Source organism: Bipolaris zeicola (genome assembly GCF_000523435.1).
Source record: "Bipolaris zeicola 26-R-13 unplaced genomic scaffold scaffold_98, whole genome shotgun sequence".
In the NCBI taxonomy this organism is placed as follows: domain Eukaryota; kingdom Fungi; phylum Ascomycota; class Dothideomycetes; order Pleosporales; family Pleosporaceae; genus Bipolaris; species Bipolaris zeicola.
In genome coordinates this window covers 34,288-49,982 of record NW_006912147.1, presented here as the reverse complement: position 1 = coordinate 49,982, position 15,695 = coordinate 34,288, and the positions used below count along the sequence as shown (strand labels likewise).

The window sequence follows — 15,695 nt, the reverse complement described above, 5'->3', positions numbered from 1 at the left end:
AGAAGAAATAAACCCGCTAATACCACTTATAACTACACTTTTCCCCCAACCCAAACATAACCCTATATATTCACTGGCCTATGTTTTTTTCATTGCTGGATCTTCTTTTCAGTCGTAATCTCATCTCCAGAGGAGTTCTCAGACACGGCCTTGGGCGCCATCATGGGCTCGGGTCCAGTAGGAGTACCAGGTGTTGTCCGCTTGAAGTAGTTATGCACATCAGCATGGTCGTCCTCGTCTGCCTCGACATTTTCCCATCCGTTCTTCTCCGAGAACTTGTGCTGCTGGCGCTCTACCCAGTCCGCGCGCATCTCGTCAATCTTCTGCTCGTAGTCCAGCTTGGCATCGTATCCCTTGTGCTGTCCACGGAAACGCTCCCACCATGAAAGGTGCTTCCAGTGGATGGCAATACCGTGGTACTCGTGCTCTCGGCCAGCTCGAATGTATGCCCATCGACGCTCTTGCTCCTTGAGATCCAGGCCGGTCGTGTCGGGAAGGAAGAGCAGAGTGAGAAGTGCACCAACAAGACCGAACCAGGGGACAAAGTAGAACTTGGTCTGGATGTCAATGTAATTGTAGAGAATGGCGGCGAGAAGTGCACCGAGCTTGCCCCATGCCGCACTGAATCCGTGAGCAGTAGCGCGAACTGGTGTGGGGAAAACCTCGGCAGCCACAAGGAAAGTGACACTGTTGGGTCCAAATTGGTTGAAGAAGGAAGACAGGAAGTACATAGCCTGGAAGCCGTGAATGTTCTCAATCGAAGTGAAGTATTTCAGGGCAAATCCGGGAACCATGAAGAGGACAAAGTCGGCCATGAAACCGACAATCATCATCCACTTGCGGCCGTAGAGCTTGTTGTCAATGAGAACAGAGGCGAGATAGTATCCGCACAGCGATACACCGACGTTGATAAGGTTGTATAGCCAATCAGTCATAACCGACTTGTTGCCAGGTGTGAGGATGCTGATAAACTCGTTCTGGAAAAGCTTGTTGCCATAGAAGAAGACATCGTTGGCGAACCAAGCACCGGCAGTAGCCAGGAGACGGGGGCCAAAGTAGGTGAAGGTGAGCTTCAACGACTGGACATCGTATCCAGTGACATTGGATTTTTTCTTAGAAAGCATCAGTTGCTTCGAAGCCGACTTCATCTTGTAGTAACGGAAGTAGACAAGCCACAGCGTTCCAACGGCAGGAATGGCGAACGAGACGCGGTAAGTCCATTGGGCCAAAGTCTTGGAGTAAGGCGGCGATGATCCACCGTGGAAGATGAGGAGCAGGATAATGAGAATGACCTGGTTGAAGAACTGACCCCAACCCTGCATCAAAAAGGCACTGGTGACTTTTCGTCCGCGGTGAAGACGGTCGTCTTTTGTCGAAACCTTTCCAGAGCCGACGGCATTCTCCATACCGGCTGTTGCAGTCATGGGATATTCACCTCCAACACCGATGCCATAGAAGAAGAGAGCCCATACGTAGCAGATAACCCAGCCGTTCTGAGTAACACCCCAGGCAGCAGTAAGCATCAGAAGACCAACGAACATGATGGTGGCATCCTGAATGAGACCAAATCGACGGCCAAGCCAGTCACCAACGATACCAACGAGAATCTGACCGACAATGATACCGCAAATCTCGAGGTAGTCGACAGCCTGTGTCCATGTCTTGTCGCAGATTTCGTGGGTGCCCCAGCAGTCGGGGAAAGCAGCCTTAAGTAGAGGGCGAACGTTGCCAATGGAGAAGAGGACATAACTGGTAGAATAGTCAGAATATGTCGCTGGATGATGTAATATTGTGCATGGATGACTTACCCTTCCAAACCAAGACCGGCACCAGGGATCACGCAAGTGCGGAAGTAATGGCCAATTGGAGCAAGAGGGTCGTTCTTGAACATGTTCCAGAAGTAGCTGGCTTCGGCCTTTGCTTCCTGTGCATCGACTTGTCCAACGAACCTGACCCGTTGGCCAATGGGCAAGTCGGCCCAGTAGGTTCCTTCGGCAGTGTAGAGATCATCAGGGTGAAGCAGGGCGTGGAAAACACTAGCCTCGTTCTCGCTCATGTCTTTTCGGATGTCGATGTCTTGGGTGGCTTGATGTTCACCCGTCATGTTGGGTCCGTGAGGGGCAGCGACGCCATAGTCCCTGAGGGATTCTGCCGTGGAGGCCATGGTAGCAATGGAGCAACGAGTTAATGGGAGAAACTCGTTGGCTGCTTTTTGTGGTGATCAGAAATAATGCAGTCTAAAAGCACAGGCCGTGGTCGTTGCCTTTATACGATGGGATGGCGATTCAACCCACGGATCGTCCTTGAAGGATTGGCAAATTTTGCTGGATCCCACGCGACTAGTTCCACGAAGCAGTTGAGACACTACCACGTTGCGGAGAACAGCCTCTGAGTGGTGGGTAGGGATCTGCAAAGACTGGCCCTGGTTGTAGTAGTAATACCGGACGTCCCGATACTGGGACGACTAGTAGCTATATTCCCGAACGGCGGCGTCGGCAGATTACTGGCGTGTTGACGTTGCCGGTGATGGCGCGCTATCCAATACTGACGATTGGCGTTGCAGCCAGATAGCTAGTTTGAGTAGCTATTGGACGTTTTGAAAAAGATTCTCCAGGGCGTGGACGGGGCGGAGACAAGAGGGCAGGAGCGCGCAATATGTGCGCGAACGCGATAAAACAAAGCTGCACATAGCTACAGGAGCTCCAAGTAGAGCTTATAAAGGGTCCAGTAGGCGAAGAAAATTCTTAATGTTAATGCTGTCGCTTCCAATGAAGGCTAGTCGAAGGCGAGAATGCTACCATTCCGCAGACCCACCAGGTCCGGAAGGACCTCACGCGACAGTCAATCCCAGTCCTTTTTCCGCAGACAGACAGCTGTCATTGGGCCGTCGAGCAAAGCAAAATATGGAGCGAATGCACGCCCGCAGCCGTGTGCCCCGTTTCTCAATATCCACGTCCTAGGAGGACCCTGTATGTCGTGCTCATCCCCAGATCTAAATGCTACCGCAGTGTTCGCGCATTTGGGACCGACGACTGATGACGTCGAGCGACAAGCCTCCGGAGTGGCTGTTGACAAGCACACCAAGCAAATAGTCGAGGGCATGGCATTGCCCACCCTGCCAGACGTCTTACGCCGCTGACGCGGTCTTGTCATGTCGTTGTGCTGGGCAGTCGAGGCAGCGGAGATGTTCTGAAGAATGGGAGATGCACAAGAGCCAATCACAGGCGCCATGCAGAGCGCGTGTTGAGTTCAATGGCTGTGGGGAAGTCCGAGGCTCTTCGCCAAGCAGAGTCCGTGCAGCGCTGCTTAGTGCTCCTACCACACTTCGTATCCACCCTTGTCCTCGCGCCTACGCCTACTCCAGCATCTTGGGGCCGCCGCTGTCGTCGCAGCCATCAACTTCAGTAACGGTGCAGAGTGACATCGTCCCGCCTGCTTCCGGTGTCTTGGTGCCAAGCCAACGAATCCTCCTCCATACACACATACACACTTACTACGTAGTATGTATATTCAAACGGGCCTCTGCCAGATCGTACTGTAGTACGACATGTGCTTCTCTGGTATCAGAGTGAGGACATTTCCTCTTGCCACAATCCTGAATGGATTCTCACAGGGTCTCGACAATTGGCCACTGTTCCACTGTTCCACTGGACCCATGGACGGCGTTTGAATTCCATCCCCTTGGACCATTGCACCCTGTATTCGGGTCACGGTAACTACGGGCGGTACATGGATTGTGTCCGCCGCCCCACGAAAAACGGTCCAGTCACTGTGGAGCAACTGTATCCTGAGCGGGTCCTGACATGCCACTCCAGCTCTCTCGCGACAGTCACGATTCATTTCCCACTTCGAAACGAGGTCTATAATATTGCATTTTTGATACTGACTGATATTAAGGGTACATCTAGACTAAGGCGGCCTTCAAAGCCGCGTCAAATCCAGTTGTTGAGTATTAATAATTTGCTTATTCATGTTCCTGACATGCTGCTGATGGAAACGTCATGAAGATGACCAAGACAGTGAGAGTTATGCGTCAAGACGGAAACATCCATCCGAGAAGGCAAAAAAAAACAAGGCCGAACGCTATGCAAAACCTTAAATGAAACAGAAAGTTATTTCGACACGAGAAAACAGGAGAGAAAATTGCAGGCTTTGCGGGGCTTAGTTGAGCCAGTTCTGCCATTGGCAACGACAACCACCAGTGCCACCATCAATGGACCCGCTGACATTCCCTTGCCCCTGGGTGCCCTTGACCAGAGTGCCCCCAAATGCTCGATCTTCAAACTGGAATGACTTTTTGGACTCTTCGTTCTTGATCGTGCCGTCATCCTCCATTTCATAGCAGTAGAGGTTTTTCTTGGCAGGATCTCCACCGTGGCGATCAATGGTGACAGTGACTGGATACGGGAAGGTGCCTGGTCTCTTAAATGCATCTGTACTCCCAGAAGCAGACTTTTGTAACAATGGCTTGCTTTCTTTGCTGCGAGTCCATATCTGTACCAAAAACCGCGTCTGTGAGTATGTGCATCTTAGCTTAGCAGCATCCTTGGAACTCCCTCCATCCGTGTCTGCCGGGTTTCCACCACGATTGGTGCCGTTGATCTGCTTCAGGAAGATTGATCGATCAAAGTAGTTGTAGAATCCGTAATGCTCGTCTTCTTTGCCTCGATTGTACAGTCGCAGGGGCTGTGCAGAAAGCGAGGGAAGCAGGTTTGCAGGCGCTGCAGTCCCGTCAGAAGCCAACATTGGCGGAGGTATCACGGCAGTGATGTTTGTAGGGTCGTTTGCATTGGCACGCTTCGCCAGTTTCGATGTATTGGTCGACGGGTCGCTCATGGTGATGAACAAGCCAGTCTCTTCGCCTTCAAAAGGAGCCGAGTTACCATCTGTCGTCTTCCCCAAGAAGTTCATGTCGTCGGTTGATGGAGGTGCAGGGGATGGTGAGGGCGCAGCGCGAGCGTGAAGCAGTGACCGGACCAAAGCGCCGGCTGAGACTGGGTTTGAGGCCCTTTTGGCACGTCGAGACTGCGGCAGCTCTGCAGCACTGCCGTTCTCAAACGTGATTTCAATCTTAAAGTTGGGCTGGTCCGGTTTGTTTGGCGCAACAGATTGCTGGAGTTCCTTTGGCAGCGCACAGCTCCACAGTGTGGTAGGTGCGACACAACCACTCTCCTCCTCTACCACTTCAGGTTGCGCAATAGTTAGCAGGCCGGTAGGTACAGGAGGGTAATCTGGTAGGTTAAGCCATTGGTTGCCGCCGTCTGGCTTCGGTTCGGTCGCGATGGGCTTATTGTCATCGCTTTTCCTCGTCAACACCACGGCAAGTGGAATAATGATTGCCAACAAGATGAAAAATATCAAACAACAGCAGCATCCCCAGAAACACACTCCTCTCTTATTTTTCTTCTCTTGAACTCCGTCTTGAGGAATTTGGTTTTGCTTCTTTCCGAATGGCCACATGCTTGTCATATCGCACACTTTTCGATGTTTCTTCCGTCCCTTGAGATCTGGAGAAGATGCTCGGGAACCAGAACGACTGCCGTTGTCATAGCTCCAATGTGAGCCTTTTTGAGCCGCCTTTGGAGGTGGGGCGAACACTGGCAGGCTCTGTGAGGAACTGTTGGCGTTTGTGGCAGAAGAGGTTGCAATCATGACTTGTGGTGCTGCTATTGATGTGTGCATCTGCTGTACAGGCGGTGGATAGTTTGCCCTTACTGGCTGGCTCTCCACCGGCGGCCGCCTATCTTGCAATTCAATGTTGACATTAATGTGGCGTGGCTCCTCAACCTGACGAGGCATCAAGACAGTTCCGATGGCTGCTGTACCTAGCACCGGTGAGGCAGACATTGCAGATAGAGGAGAGGTGATAGCGCGGTGAGAATCTGGAGGTGTTTGATAGTTCATTGCCTTTTCAGGATCAGACTTCACTGAGACGTTGGCTGCTGAAGCTGCCGGCGTGTTGGTTTGCGAAGGGGGTGACATGGGGGCTTCTACTTTACCCATGCCATACCGGATGGGTACAGTCGGGACGTCTGGCGTACTATCCCCATTGCGTCCAGCATCTGGCCATGTTGACGATTTAGGCGTTGCAACAAATGGTGTTGTGATGACGGTCCACCACCCTTGCGACCTTCGAAGAGTAGGTACCATTGATGTGTCAATGGCCAACGAGTTTTCGGCAGCTCTGGCACTTAGTGGTGTTTCGTCCTCCTCAAAGACGGTGCTGGTGGACATGACGCGATCTTTTCGTTTGGAATCGTCATCTTCTTCGAACGCAGTTCCAGCGGAATCCAATGTGTCGTTTCTAGCGTGGCCAGATGAGCCGTGCATGTCATTGTTGGAAACTTGCCCTGGACGTTGAGCCATTCCAGCAGGAAGAGCAGGGACTGGTGGGACGTTGGACCTGTCGAAAGCTGTTTGATAGCGAGAATAGATGCTGGGTGTATAGTCCGACTCTGTGAAGGGTGTGTCGGGTGACCAGGCCGACTTCACTTCCGCAGGGGTAATGATGATACTTGGTGTGACCAGAGTAGTGTCGCTCCCAGCACGAGGCCGATTTGCTTGTAGGGAGCTAAAGTCGGATATACTGTCAGTAGGAACTGAGATTCCTATCGGAATTCGTCTGTCCCAAGGTGAAATTTCTTGCCAGGACTTGGTGCTAGGAGTCATGGACGTAGCAGTGTCGATTTCGTTCCGATCTATGCTCCGCCTCTTCCGATCCATGTGTTCTGGTTGCGGTGTACCCTTGGTGATTCCAAGGCCTTTGTGTCTGGTTGAATTCCTGTTCAGGCCAAACCACGGTGACTTGCGGATAGAGCCACTGCCTCTCTCCGATTCTTGTGGAAACACCTGGTGTGGTTCCGAACCTCTGTGCCTGGTAAAACTTGTGTCGACAGTGATGCCCGGCTTGCTGGGTCGACCCAGTAGCTCTCTCCGTCGAGATCTGTGTCGTGAAGCACGCCCTGAAAAGGACCGTGAGCTGCGCTTTGTGATGGTCCGCTGTGCTCTAGCATTAGACTCCATGTCCCAGCTCTGTTGCTCAGGTGTTGCGTTTCCATCAAACCCATCATGGAAATGTACTAATATCTGTTCCTCTCCATCTGCTCGGTTTAGGTATGAGTCGTCTGTGTATTGTTCGCTTTCAAACGGGCGCCTAGTATTATCGGTTGATCGAGGTAGGGGTCTTAGTGGCGGCTGGCCATATGAAGTCATGTTGGAGTCGTGTGTCGGTATCCTGAATCGATGTGGAAAGCCAGATCTCAAAGAGGTAGTAGGAGTGAATGGTTGTCAACGAATGCTTTTTCAAACGGGAACTGGGATGATTAATGACGTTGGTATTGTCACTGCTATTGTCTGGCGACAGCGACTGCAGAACAACGAAAACGAATGAAATCACACAAAGCGGCGACAGGTGATGAAAAGAAAGCGGCAAAGAGGCAATGGAGAAAGTGAAAGCACGCAGAAAAAGGAGATGTGTGAGGCTGTCATACAGACACGCGACCCCAGATCTTTTGGCCGACTTTAACGGACCTGGCAAACCACTGCCATGGCTTAATATGTATAGCTCTTCTGCTTGGATGTCCCTTCTGGCCTATGATGTGGCAGAGGCGCCCGCCACGTCTCCCTGAGTCAAAGCTCGTCGGTGGGAGTAGGCATTGTCCACAGGCACCGGGTGAAGGTGATTGGAGCCATCAGGTGGAGCTGCTTCATAACGAGCGCCATGTTTGCGGGCTTGAGGCTCCGTAGCCGCCCTGGATTCGCTGGTGTGGAAATGTACAACTCTATGCGAGATCTGAGACGCTCCAGATGTGTAGCTTCGACGTCGTGTCCAGCAAAATATGGACAAGAGCCAGTCAGACGACAGGACATGGTAATGGAAGCGCCAGGCCAGCCATGACAGCGCCCAACGGTTGGTGAGGAAGGCGCCGCCAAGAGACGCTAGTTTACAGTGCTGTCCGGGGCCCGTCTGGATGCGCCCGACCGGGAAGGTTTTTGGTGGGCAAGGTTTGCTCGCTACAAAGTCTCCATGGAGCCTGGCATGCTTTTTTCTCAACAGCATGCTACTCGCAGCATACGCAAACGGCAACATATTGCGTGCTGGATCCGGATCGGGTGTCCGCTCGCTGGGTTCTGCCTGGCAGGACTTGGTGAAGCCACCTGTTCACGAGCCGCTTACATACCTAAGTAGTTAGTATACATATGAATGTCCTCCTATCGGATGGACATGGCAGTTCGTCCCTGTGGCGCACCATGCCCATGCCCCCACGAGGCAAGTAGTGCACGCGGTAAATATTTTCCGAGTCACGTGCCGGCATCGACAAGGCGTCTGGCATTCGGAATGCGCTGTCAAAGTGCAGACAGCAGTTGTGCAACGCGCTATGAGCCTGTGGGAACCGTAAAGCTCACTCCCTGGGACCGAAAAAAACGTCCTGCGGCTCATGACGGCCCATGTCGCAATGTCCGTATGCCGATTGACCGTCCCCTGCAACCATGCAAATCTGTAACTATGTACCGACATACTAACGTATAATTATCGCTGTGCCGCACCAAACGGTACGACTGGACTATCAGGTCCCCTGCTTCTTTTCTTCACCCTCTGCACACCGCCACCCAGCCCATCGGTTTCTCGTCCATCCCCCGAGTGTCGCTGTGGGACAGCGTAGAGCGGTAGACAGCAACCTGCGCAATGCGAAGTGGGGAGGTCTAGCCTAATTAGCGGCCCTCCTTTCACGTATACGCCAAGCGGCGAACTCGACAGCAATTTGGTTATCGCGAGAATCTCCTTTCCCACCGTCGCCCAATCTTCTCCCTTGGAGTCAGATACCTCCTGTCCCTCTTTTGTTAATTGCGACCGACGACAGCCTCCATTGAACAATTCGTCGCGCTATCGCTTTACTTACGCCTTTTGACCACACCCGCCAGCTGTCCTATAATACCAAAAGACCCACCCCCAAACACCACCTGTGATCCTACCTCACCGGCTCGCGGTCACAGCCACCCGCGCAGGTGCGCCTTTCCATAACCCACCCAGCCTACAGACGCAGACAACGTCACGCTGGCTTCCCAATCCTCCTTCTCTACTTCCTCTGGCCAACGGAGAAGGCGCTCATCGGCTGCAAGGCAGGCGCCATCCAACATCACCCTCCCCGATATCATCGAATCGCGAAGTAGGCTCGGCACAACGAGCGGTCTCTCGGGCCGCTCCCTGGGTGAAGGCCTGCCCACAATACCCAGTACCCCAGGTATCGCGGACATGTCTAGGTCCTCCTCGCCCCAGCCCGGAGGGTGGTCGAGTCCAGGCTTGAACACGCCTTACGATAACAGCGGGCAGAGCAGTCCATACCCCAATGGCTCCTCCTCACACAATGTCACTTGGGCATCGGCTCAGGCCCGGAGTGCTGAGGTCAAAGGCTACCCTGCTTTCACTCCTAGAGGCCAAGGTTTCTTTGGCAAGCACTTTCGCAAGATATCTACGAGTCTGCCCTTCAATCATAGCGACAAGGAAAAGCTTGGCCGAGGACGGTCTCAGGGCAACAAGTTCACACGGGCTCTCAATGGCATAGTTTGGAATCTGTGGCGCCTGCGGAAACGAGTCATGGTCTTGTTTTTGGTTACGTTTCTTCTTTTCTTTTGGAATTTCAACACACGTAAGTCTAAGCACTTGATCCTCTATTCCGTCCATTGGTACTGACGCCCGTAGCCATACGTCGAGCATACAGACGCTCAGCATGGTTCGGTGGCGGCAGTAAATATGTCGTCATCTTGGCTGCAAATCAAGGTGGAGGTGTGATGGAATGGAAGGGTCCCCGTGAATGGGCCATTGAGCGTGACAGCGTTAAGAATAAGAAAAAGTATACCAGGAACTGGGGCTACGAATTGGAGATTGTTGACATGAGCACGAAGAAGCGCTACGCACACGAGTGGAGGGAGAGCTGGGAGAAGGTGGACACGATCCGCAATGCTATGCGCAAATACCCGCACGCTGAATGGTAAGTATGCTGCAATCGACGCTGCAACCAACGCTCACACAGCACAGGTTCTGGTGGCTCGACACGAACACATTCATCATGGAACCAACCTACTCCCTGCAGAAGCACGTTTTCAAGCAGCTGCAAGACGTCACGTACCGCGATATCAACATTTACAACCCTCTCAACATTACACATCCTTTGACAGACGAATACCTCGATCCCGAAACACGCTCGCCGGTGGGAGACGGCAGAGTCGATTCTGTGAACATGCTGGTGCCTCAAGATTGCGGTGGTTTCAATTTGGGCTCGTTCATGGTGCGGAGAAGCGTCTGGACGGACAGGTTGCTTGATATCTGGTGGGATCCCGTTGGATACGAGCAGAAACACATGCAATGGGAGCACAAGGAACAGGATGCATTCGAGCACATGTACCAAAACCAGCCTTGGATCCGGCCCCACGTTGCGTTCATCCAGCAACGTCAAATCATGAGTTTCCCGCCAGGTGCCTGCGGTGATCAGGGCGACAACCCGGACATCCATTACCAAGAGAAGGACCGCGACTTCCTAGTCAACATGGCTGGCTGTGAGTGGGGTCGCGACTGCTGGGCTGAAATGTACAAATACCGCGAGCTTAGCAACCACCTCAACAGAACACCATGGGAGAAGTTCAAGGACGGCCTCTCGGGCTTCTTCAAGAGCAAGTCGAAGAAGGACGGGAAGAAGGATGGAAAGAAAGAAGAGAAGAAGAACTAAATGGCAATCAACGATGTATCCGAGGCGGTATCGAGTGTATTTCTGACATTTCTCGCATTTTGGTGGAAGCCAGGATTCGGCTTATGGGTTTACAATAATACTGATGCGCGGACGGGAATGCACAGCCCTTGGAGCTGCATACTCTCAGCATACATAATGCCGGAGTTGGCGTCATGCACCTATACCCCTACAAGGCTGACTATTTGGGAATTAGGTGGGCAGCCGGACGGAATGTGGCGTTGTCATTTCTACAAATGTTATTTCTTGGGTCCAAACGTTGCCTCGAATTCAAATCATTGTCATCCTTTGACCAGCTTCTCCGCACGGAAGCCCCCGCTATCCCCAGGGCTTGTTGGGGCGATGGTATTGGTCGTCGAGGTTATCTAGGTACCCTAGTCCTCTGCAGCATGTCTGCTTGTTTGGAAACCCTGCAAAATAGAAGCAAGTTGTCGACATCGAGTCCACACACTGCATATCTCGTGACTTTTGCAGCATGATGACGTGATTGATGGCGTCTGACGAGCAAGTCTGGAGAAAGCACCTTGGTGCAATGATAGGAAAGTTACTGAGTCGCTCACCGAGCAAAGGACTACAGGCTTGCATGGCTGTCTCAAAAAACGTCAGTCCAGTGGCAGACGAGCTCGAAATGTACATGCACATGTCCCGTATGCAGGCAGGTGAGCATGCACAGATCCCACGACTCCAAAGGGGTAGGTTGATGAGCGGCGCCTGATTCGTCCATCTCCCACGTCCCATTGCCAATGGTCATACGCCAGCACACGGGACACGGGGCCAGGGACGAGCAGCCGACTGCCTTCTCCGACTCCATCTCTACTACTTTCCTCTCCTCAGGTTGAAGCCCCATTGAGCCCACGTCCAACCTTCGTTTTGGTTGCGTTTCTTTTAGGCCCCGCCCAACGCGACAACCACAACCCACGTTCCCCCTTTCAGGCCGTGCGCAAGCTGGGGAAACAGTACAGGTAGCGTCAGCGCGCTCATAACTCCAGGCTTATCTCCTGCTGCCGCCGTAGTGACTCGACGGCACAGCCCCGAGACCTCTGGAGCCTCAGTTTTGTGTAGCTCCATACCGTGGTCTGCTGTTTCGCAGTCGCCCTTGCCTACCGCCGTCCTAGGTCTACTGCGCTTCGATACCCCGAGTCCGAACAAAGAACCGAAGTCGGCACGGCCCTTGGGGCCCACTGGAGCGCATATCTCCCCACCTGTAGAGATAGGGTCCAAGCTTATAAAGACGTATCCGGACACCGGTTACTACTCGAATCCTTGAAGCTCAAAGGGTGCCATGCACGACCATCGGCCACAGCGACCAGGCCGCCAGTTTGCAAGTGTTGAAGAGGCGCATCGTCCAGAACAAACCATGGCTTCTTCACGACCAGTTGCGTCGCTATCCAGGCCCTCAGATGGTACGTTCATCTCTATACTTGCCTGTATTCTTGACGCCTTCTCTGCCCTGCCCCTTCCATATCAGTGTATCCAAGCATGAGCTTATATCAAGTGTACAGAGTCATGGATCGATATCGCATCAGGGCCCTCGTCGACCTCTTTGTGTTCTGCTACTGACGAGATCATCACGACTGGTCTCACGGTACAGCACGACTCAACACTACACAGGCGGCAGAACAGGCGCTCACGAGGCGGTGGCCAGTTCTCCATAGGAACCGGACACAGAGTTACAGCCGCAGGGGGAAACAGCAGCCAGGAGGAGTATGAAGAGAGCGAGAGCGAGTCGGACCGCGTCATGACGTCTTCAAATGAGGCCCTTGGTCTATCCCCACTGAGACATGACCCTTCGTCCCGAAGCCCACTGTCGGTGGCATCTTCAGAAACCCTGTCGGACAGAGAAGACGATGACGAGAACGCAACTGCCGTCAACTATCCACGTTCTACACGACGCGAGTTTCAGCCGCGACCAAACGCCTTCTCACGTCCGAACGCACAACAAGCCATCCGATCACACTCTGGCACACTGTACACACCTCGTAGAGCTGTGAGGCCAACTGGGCAGCGGCAACAGTCTTATCCTCAGCACACTCCCTTCAACGCCGTAGCTCCCAACTATCAACCCGACCACGACGAAGCTCTGCGCGCCAGCCTATCGACTTTGTTGTCCGCAGCAGCAGCAGTGCGAGGGCTACCCAAGCCAGGACAGCCACGTACAGCCCCGCCATCGTCCACTCGAATCGATCCGACGTCGCTCCGGATGGTACCTGAGTCTGTCGCTTTGGGCAACATATCCGAGGAGTCTACCTCCTCCCCACGCAGTACCAGCAGCAGCCCCTCCGAGAAGCCCAAGCGAAAAGCAAACCCACCCATGGCAGCCGCACGAAGTGGCAGCAAGGACCGCCGCGCAATCAGAAAGGTGCGCAAGTCCGGCCCGCTTATCGAGGAGATTAGCCCAACACTGCTCACTTGGGTTGTCAGTGCTGGCGTTGTAGTCCTCGTGAGTGCTATTGGCTTCTCGGCAGGCTATGTTGCTGGCAAAGAAGCAGGCCACGCAGAGGCTATTGGCCAGGTTGGTGCTGCAGGAGTAGACGCTGGACGTTGTGGCAAGGAGGCTGTATCTGGCATGAAGGGCACCGGTTTGGGTTTGAGGAAGCTGAGATGGGGCTCTGGCACAGGCATTCGCGTCTAAGGGCTTGACGACGTTCACGAAATGATTGCATGGCATGTAGCACGCACAAATATGGGTGGGTCAAGGATGGCGTTATTCTATTCTTTTTATCTTCGCTTTATACAGTTTGTAATATCGATATCACGCGGCATGGCGCTAGATGGGCGTTTGGCTTGATTTGCGCCATGGTTAGAGAAAAATCTCGTAGCTCCAGACTCGGGTTGCGTTGATAGCTCCAATACCATTTTATTTTCTGGATATTCCGACTGGTGCCTTTTTTTCTTTTCATTTGTCCTGACAATAGTACTAGTAAAGTATGAGAACTCCCCCAAATCACCCTCCAAAATACATCTTGTCAATATCAACTCCCAAAATAAGCCCAAACGTCCCCAACATCAACGACCCAACCAACCCCATCACCACATTAACCTCCCACCCCGCAGCTATAGCCTTGCCCCTCATCAACGCATTCTGCAATCTCCAGAACCGTATCGCTCCAACCAGCACAACCACGATGCCCATGCAAATAAATGTGGCCGACAACGGCTTCCCGATCTTGTAGAACCCAAAATGAGGCTGTGGATGCGGACTATGCTGTAGCCGGAACAGCTGTGCGATAATCACACCCGTTACTACGAGGAGAAGCGAGGTACGCAGGTAGCCGAGGAAAGTGCGCTCGAGTGCTTTTGCGCAGGGAGGGTCATCTTGTTAGTCGCGTATGTTCGAGGCAAGTGTTTTTTTTGGGGGGGGGATGACAATGAATGAAAGGAGACGTAGTACTTACCCAGGTGGTCTCTAAGCGATCCTTCTTCCATGACAAGACTTATCTGTGTACGCCAGAACTTGGCGATTGGGTCGTAGAATCGCGTCTTACACGGTGTTGTTGCATTGTGGTCTTCCATCTCTTGAGGTACATCATCTGCTTGCGTGCTGGCATAGCGGCTCAATTCATCTCTCGGGTCATGCTCTGTATTTGCTTCACTTGGTGTTGCGGCTCTCTTGCGCCTTACGGGTTCTAGCTCTTTTGCAACGCGCTGCCGTTCATGGCGTATGGCAACCTCAGAGTCTGGGTGCTGTTCATCCCGCGCACAGCTGTGGATATGTAGGGCTGCTGAGGGTATGTTAAGAGGCGGTATTGGTGGAGCACGAGGCGGTGGAGGGTCACTCATGAATCAGGTCTGCCAAGTACTAAGTTCTGTAGTAACAAAGACAATATCAATAGCCAGGAAATGTTATCAGTTATGATCAATGGGTGCAGAGTCAGTGCGCTATATCTGACCATACCTTCTGCCGATAAGACCGGTGGAGCAAGGTGGTGCGTGTGAGGTCGGTCTCCAAATGCGTCACAGGAAGCTTAGGCGTAGGGATGGGCTCGGATCATCGCATCGGACCATCGCATTTCCTTGATTCCAACCCTCCAAACCACAGTCGCTTTCACCAATCTTAGTCTGTCTTTAGATTTCGGCCTCACCATACACCGTGTAGGTACCATTACACAAAATAGACGATCTCATTGATTGCTACAGTAGCATTTCTATACGAGTCGGGCAAAATAGCTTCTGATCACTTTACTTTGACATGAACTTACTGGCCATGTTCAACACACCACCAAGAGCGCTGCCAGAGCCGCCGCCACTTCCGCCACTGCCGCCACCCATCTGTGACTTCATGTAGAACTGGAGTGCCATCTTTCCTGCCTGGACGATGGCGTCCTGCTTGGTAGCGCTAGGGTCCTACTTTTGTCAGTGCGTGTTTCGATAATCAGGGCAGTCAGTGCTTACCGTGTTGCCCTGGCTCTGCTGCTTATCAAACAGCTGGGCGGCCTGGCCCATGGCCATACCGATGAACTTGTTCTGTCCACCCTTGGCATCCTCATTGCTGCTGTTGTTAAACATCTTCAATGCCTGCATAGCGGCAGCAGCGCCAACATTGTTCGAGCTGGCTTGCCCACCTCCGCTCCCACCGTTGCCATAGAACTTCTCGTGCTGTTTGACCGCATCATCTTCGTCCACACTCTCATTCTGGTAACTGTTCTTGTTGCCAGCTAGCATACCAAGAGCACTGGTAAACAGGCTGGAGTCGCCGCCGCTACCATATTCAGATGCAGCATGCTGAGCTGCGCCAGAGAAGTCGTCGGAGGATCCACCATGACCACCACCTCCGCCGTAGGACGTGCCAGTAGAGTGCTGGCCTCCCTGGTTACCTGATCCGCCATATCCTCCTGAGCTGCCTCCATAACCTCCCGATGGGCGGTCGTTATCGTCGTCACGTCTTGAGCCGCTTCCATGGTTACCTCCTGAGCTACCTCCGTAGCCACCTGACGGACGGTCGTTGTCATCGTC

The 15,695-nt window shown here is 53.0% G+C and overlaps 7 protein-coding genes across 7 annotated transcripts in view; 2 read left to right on the top strand and 5 right to left on the bottom strand.

Annotated features, from left to right (window-relative positions):
* Positions 1–89: 89 nt before the first annotated feature.
* Positions 90–2,164, bottom strand: COCCADRAFT_98879 (uncharacterized protein; the record flags this gene model as incomplete). Its single annotated transcript, XM_007715142.1, has 2 exons — positions 90–1,749; positions 1,809–2,164. 2 exons carry the CDS (start codon positions 2,162–2,164, stop codon positions 90–92), a joined length of 2,016 nt encoding a protein of 671 aa, XP_007713332.1.
* A 1,997-nt stretch (positions 2,165–4,161) lies between these two features.
* Positions 4,162–7,212, bottom strand: COCCADRAFT_5905 (uncharacterized protein; the record flags this gene model as incomplete). Its single annotated transcript, XM_007715121.1, has 1 exon — positions 4,162–7,212. One exon carries the CDS (start codon positions 7,210–7,212, stop codon positions 4,162–4,164), a length of 3,051 nt encoding a protein of 1,016 aa, XP_007713311.1.
* Positions 7,213–7,591: 379 nt separating this feature from the next.
* COCCADRAFT_27099 (uncharacterized protein) lies at positions 7,592–8,089 on the bottom strand (the record flags this gene model as incomplete). Its single annotated transcript, XM_007715127.1, has 1 exon — positions 7,592–8,089. The coding sequence occupies one exon, from the start codon at positions 8,087–8,089 to the stop codon at positions 7,592–7,594; it is 498 nt and encodes a 165-aa protein (XP_007713317.1).
* Positions 8,090–9,253: 1,164 nt separating this feature from the next.
* Positions 9,254–10,724, top strand: COCCADRAFT_37674 (glycosyltransferase family 34 protein; the record flags this gene model as incomplete). The annotated part of the gene is made up of 3 exons (XM_007715141.1): positions 9,254–9,647; positions 9,701–9,989; positions 10,037–10,724. The coding sequence occupies 3 exons, from the start codon at positions 9,254–9,256 to the stop codon at positions 10,722–10,724; spliced, it is 1,371 nt and encodes a 456-aa protein (XP_007713331.1).
* A 1,300-nt stretch (positions 10,725–12,024) lies between these two features.
* Positions 12,025–13,374, top strand: COCCADRAFT_98865 (uncharacterized protein; the record flags this gene model as incomplete). The annotated part of the gene is made up of 2 exons (XM_007715140.1): positions 12,025–12,145; positions 12,245–13,374. The coding sequence occupies 2 exons, from the start codon at positions 12,025–12,027 to the stop codon at positions 13,372–13,374; spliced, it is 1,251 nt and encodes a 416-aa protein (XP_007713330.1).
* A 312-nt stretch (positions 13,375–13,686) lies between these two features.
* Positions 13,687–14,522, bottom strand: COCCADRAFT_37672 (uncharacterized protein; the record flags this gene model as incomplete). Its single annotated transcript, XM_007715139.1, has 2 exons — positions 13,687–14,036; positions 14,138–14,522. The coding sequence occupies 2 exons, from the start codon at positions 14,520–14,522 to the stop codon at positions 13,687–13,689; spliced, it is 735 nt and encodes a 244-aa protein (XP_007713329.1).
* Positions 14,523–14,921: 399 nt separating this feature from the next.
* Positions 14,922–15,695, bottom strand: part of COCCADRAFT_37671 (uncharacterized protein) — a gene marked incomplete at both ends in the record, with an annotated part of 1,543 nt that continues 769 nt past the window's right edge. The window contains 2 exons of the mRNA XM_007715138.1: positions 14,922–15,086; positions 15,135–15,670. Coding sequence (XP_007713328.1) covers positions 14,922–15,086; positions 15,135–15,670 — 701 coding nt within the window. The remainder of the gene's footprint in view (positions 15,087–15,134; positions 15,671–15,695) is intronic.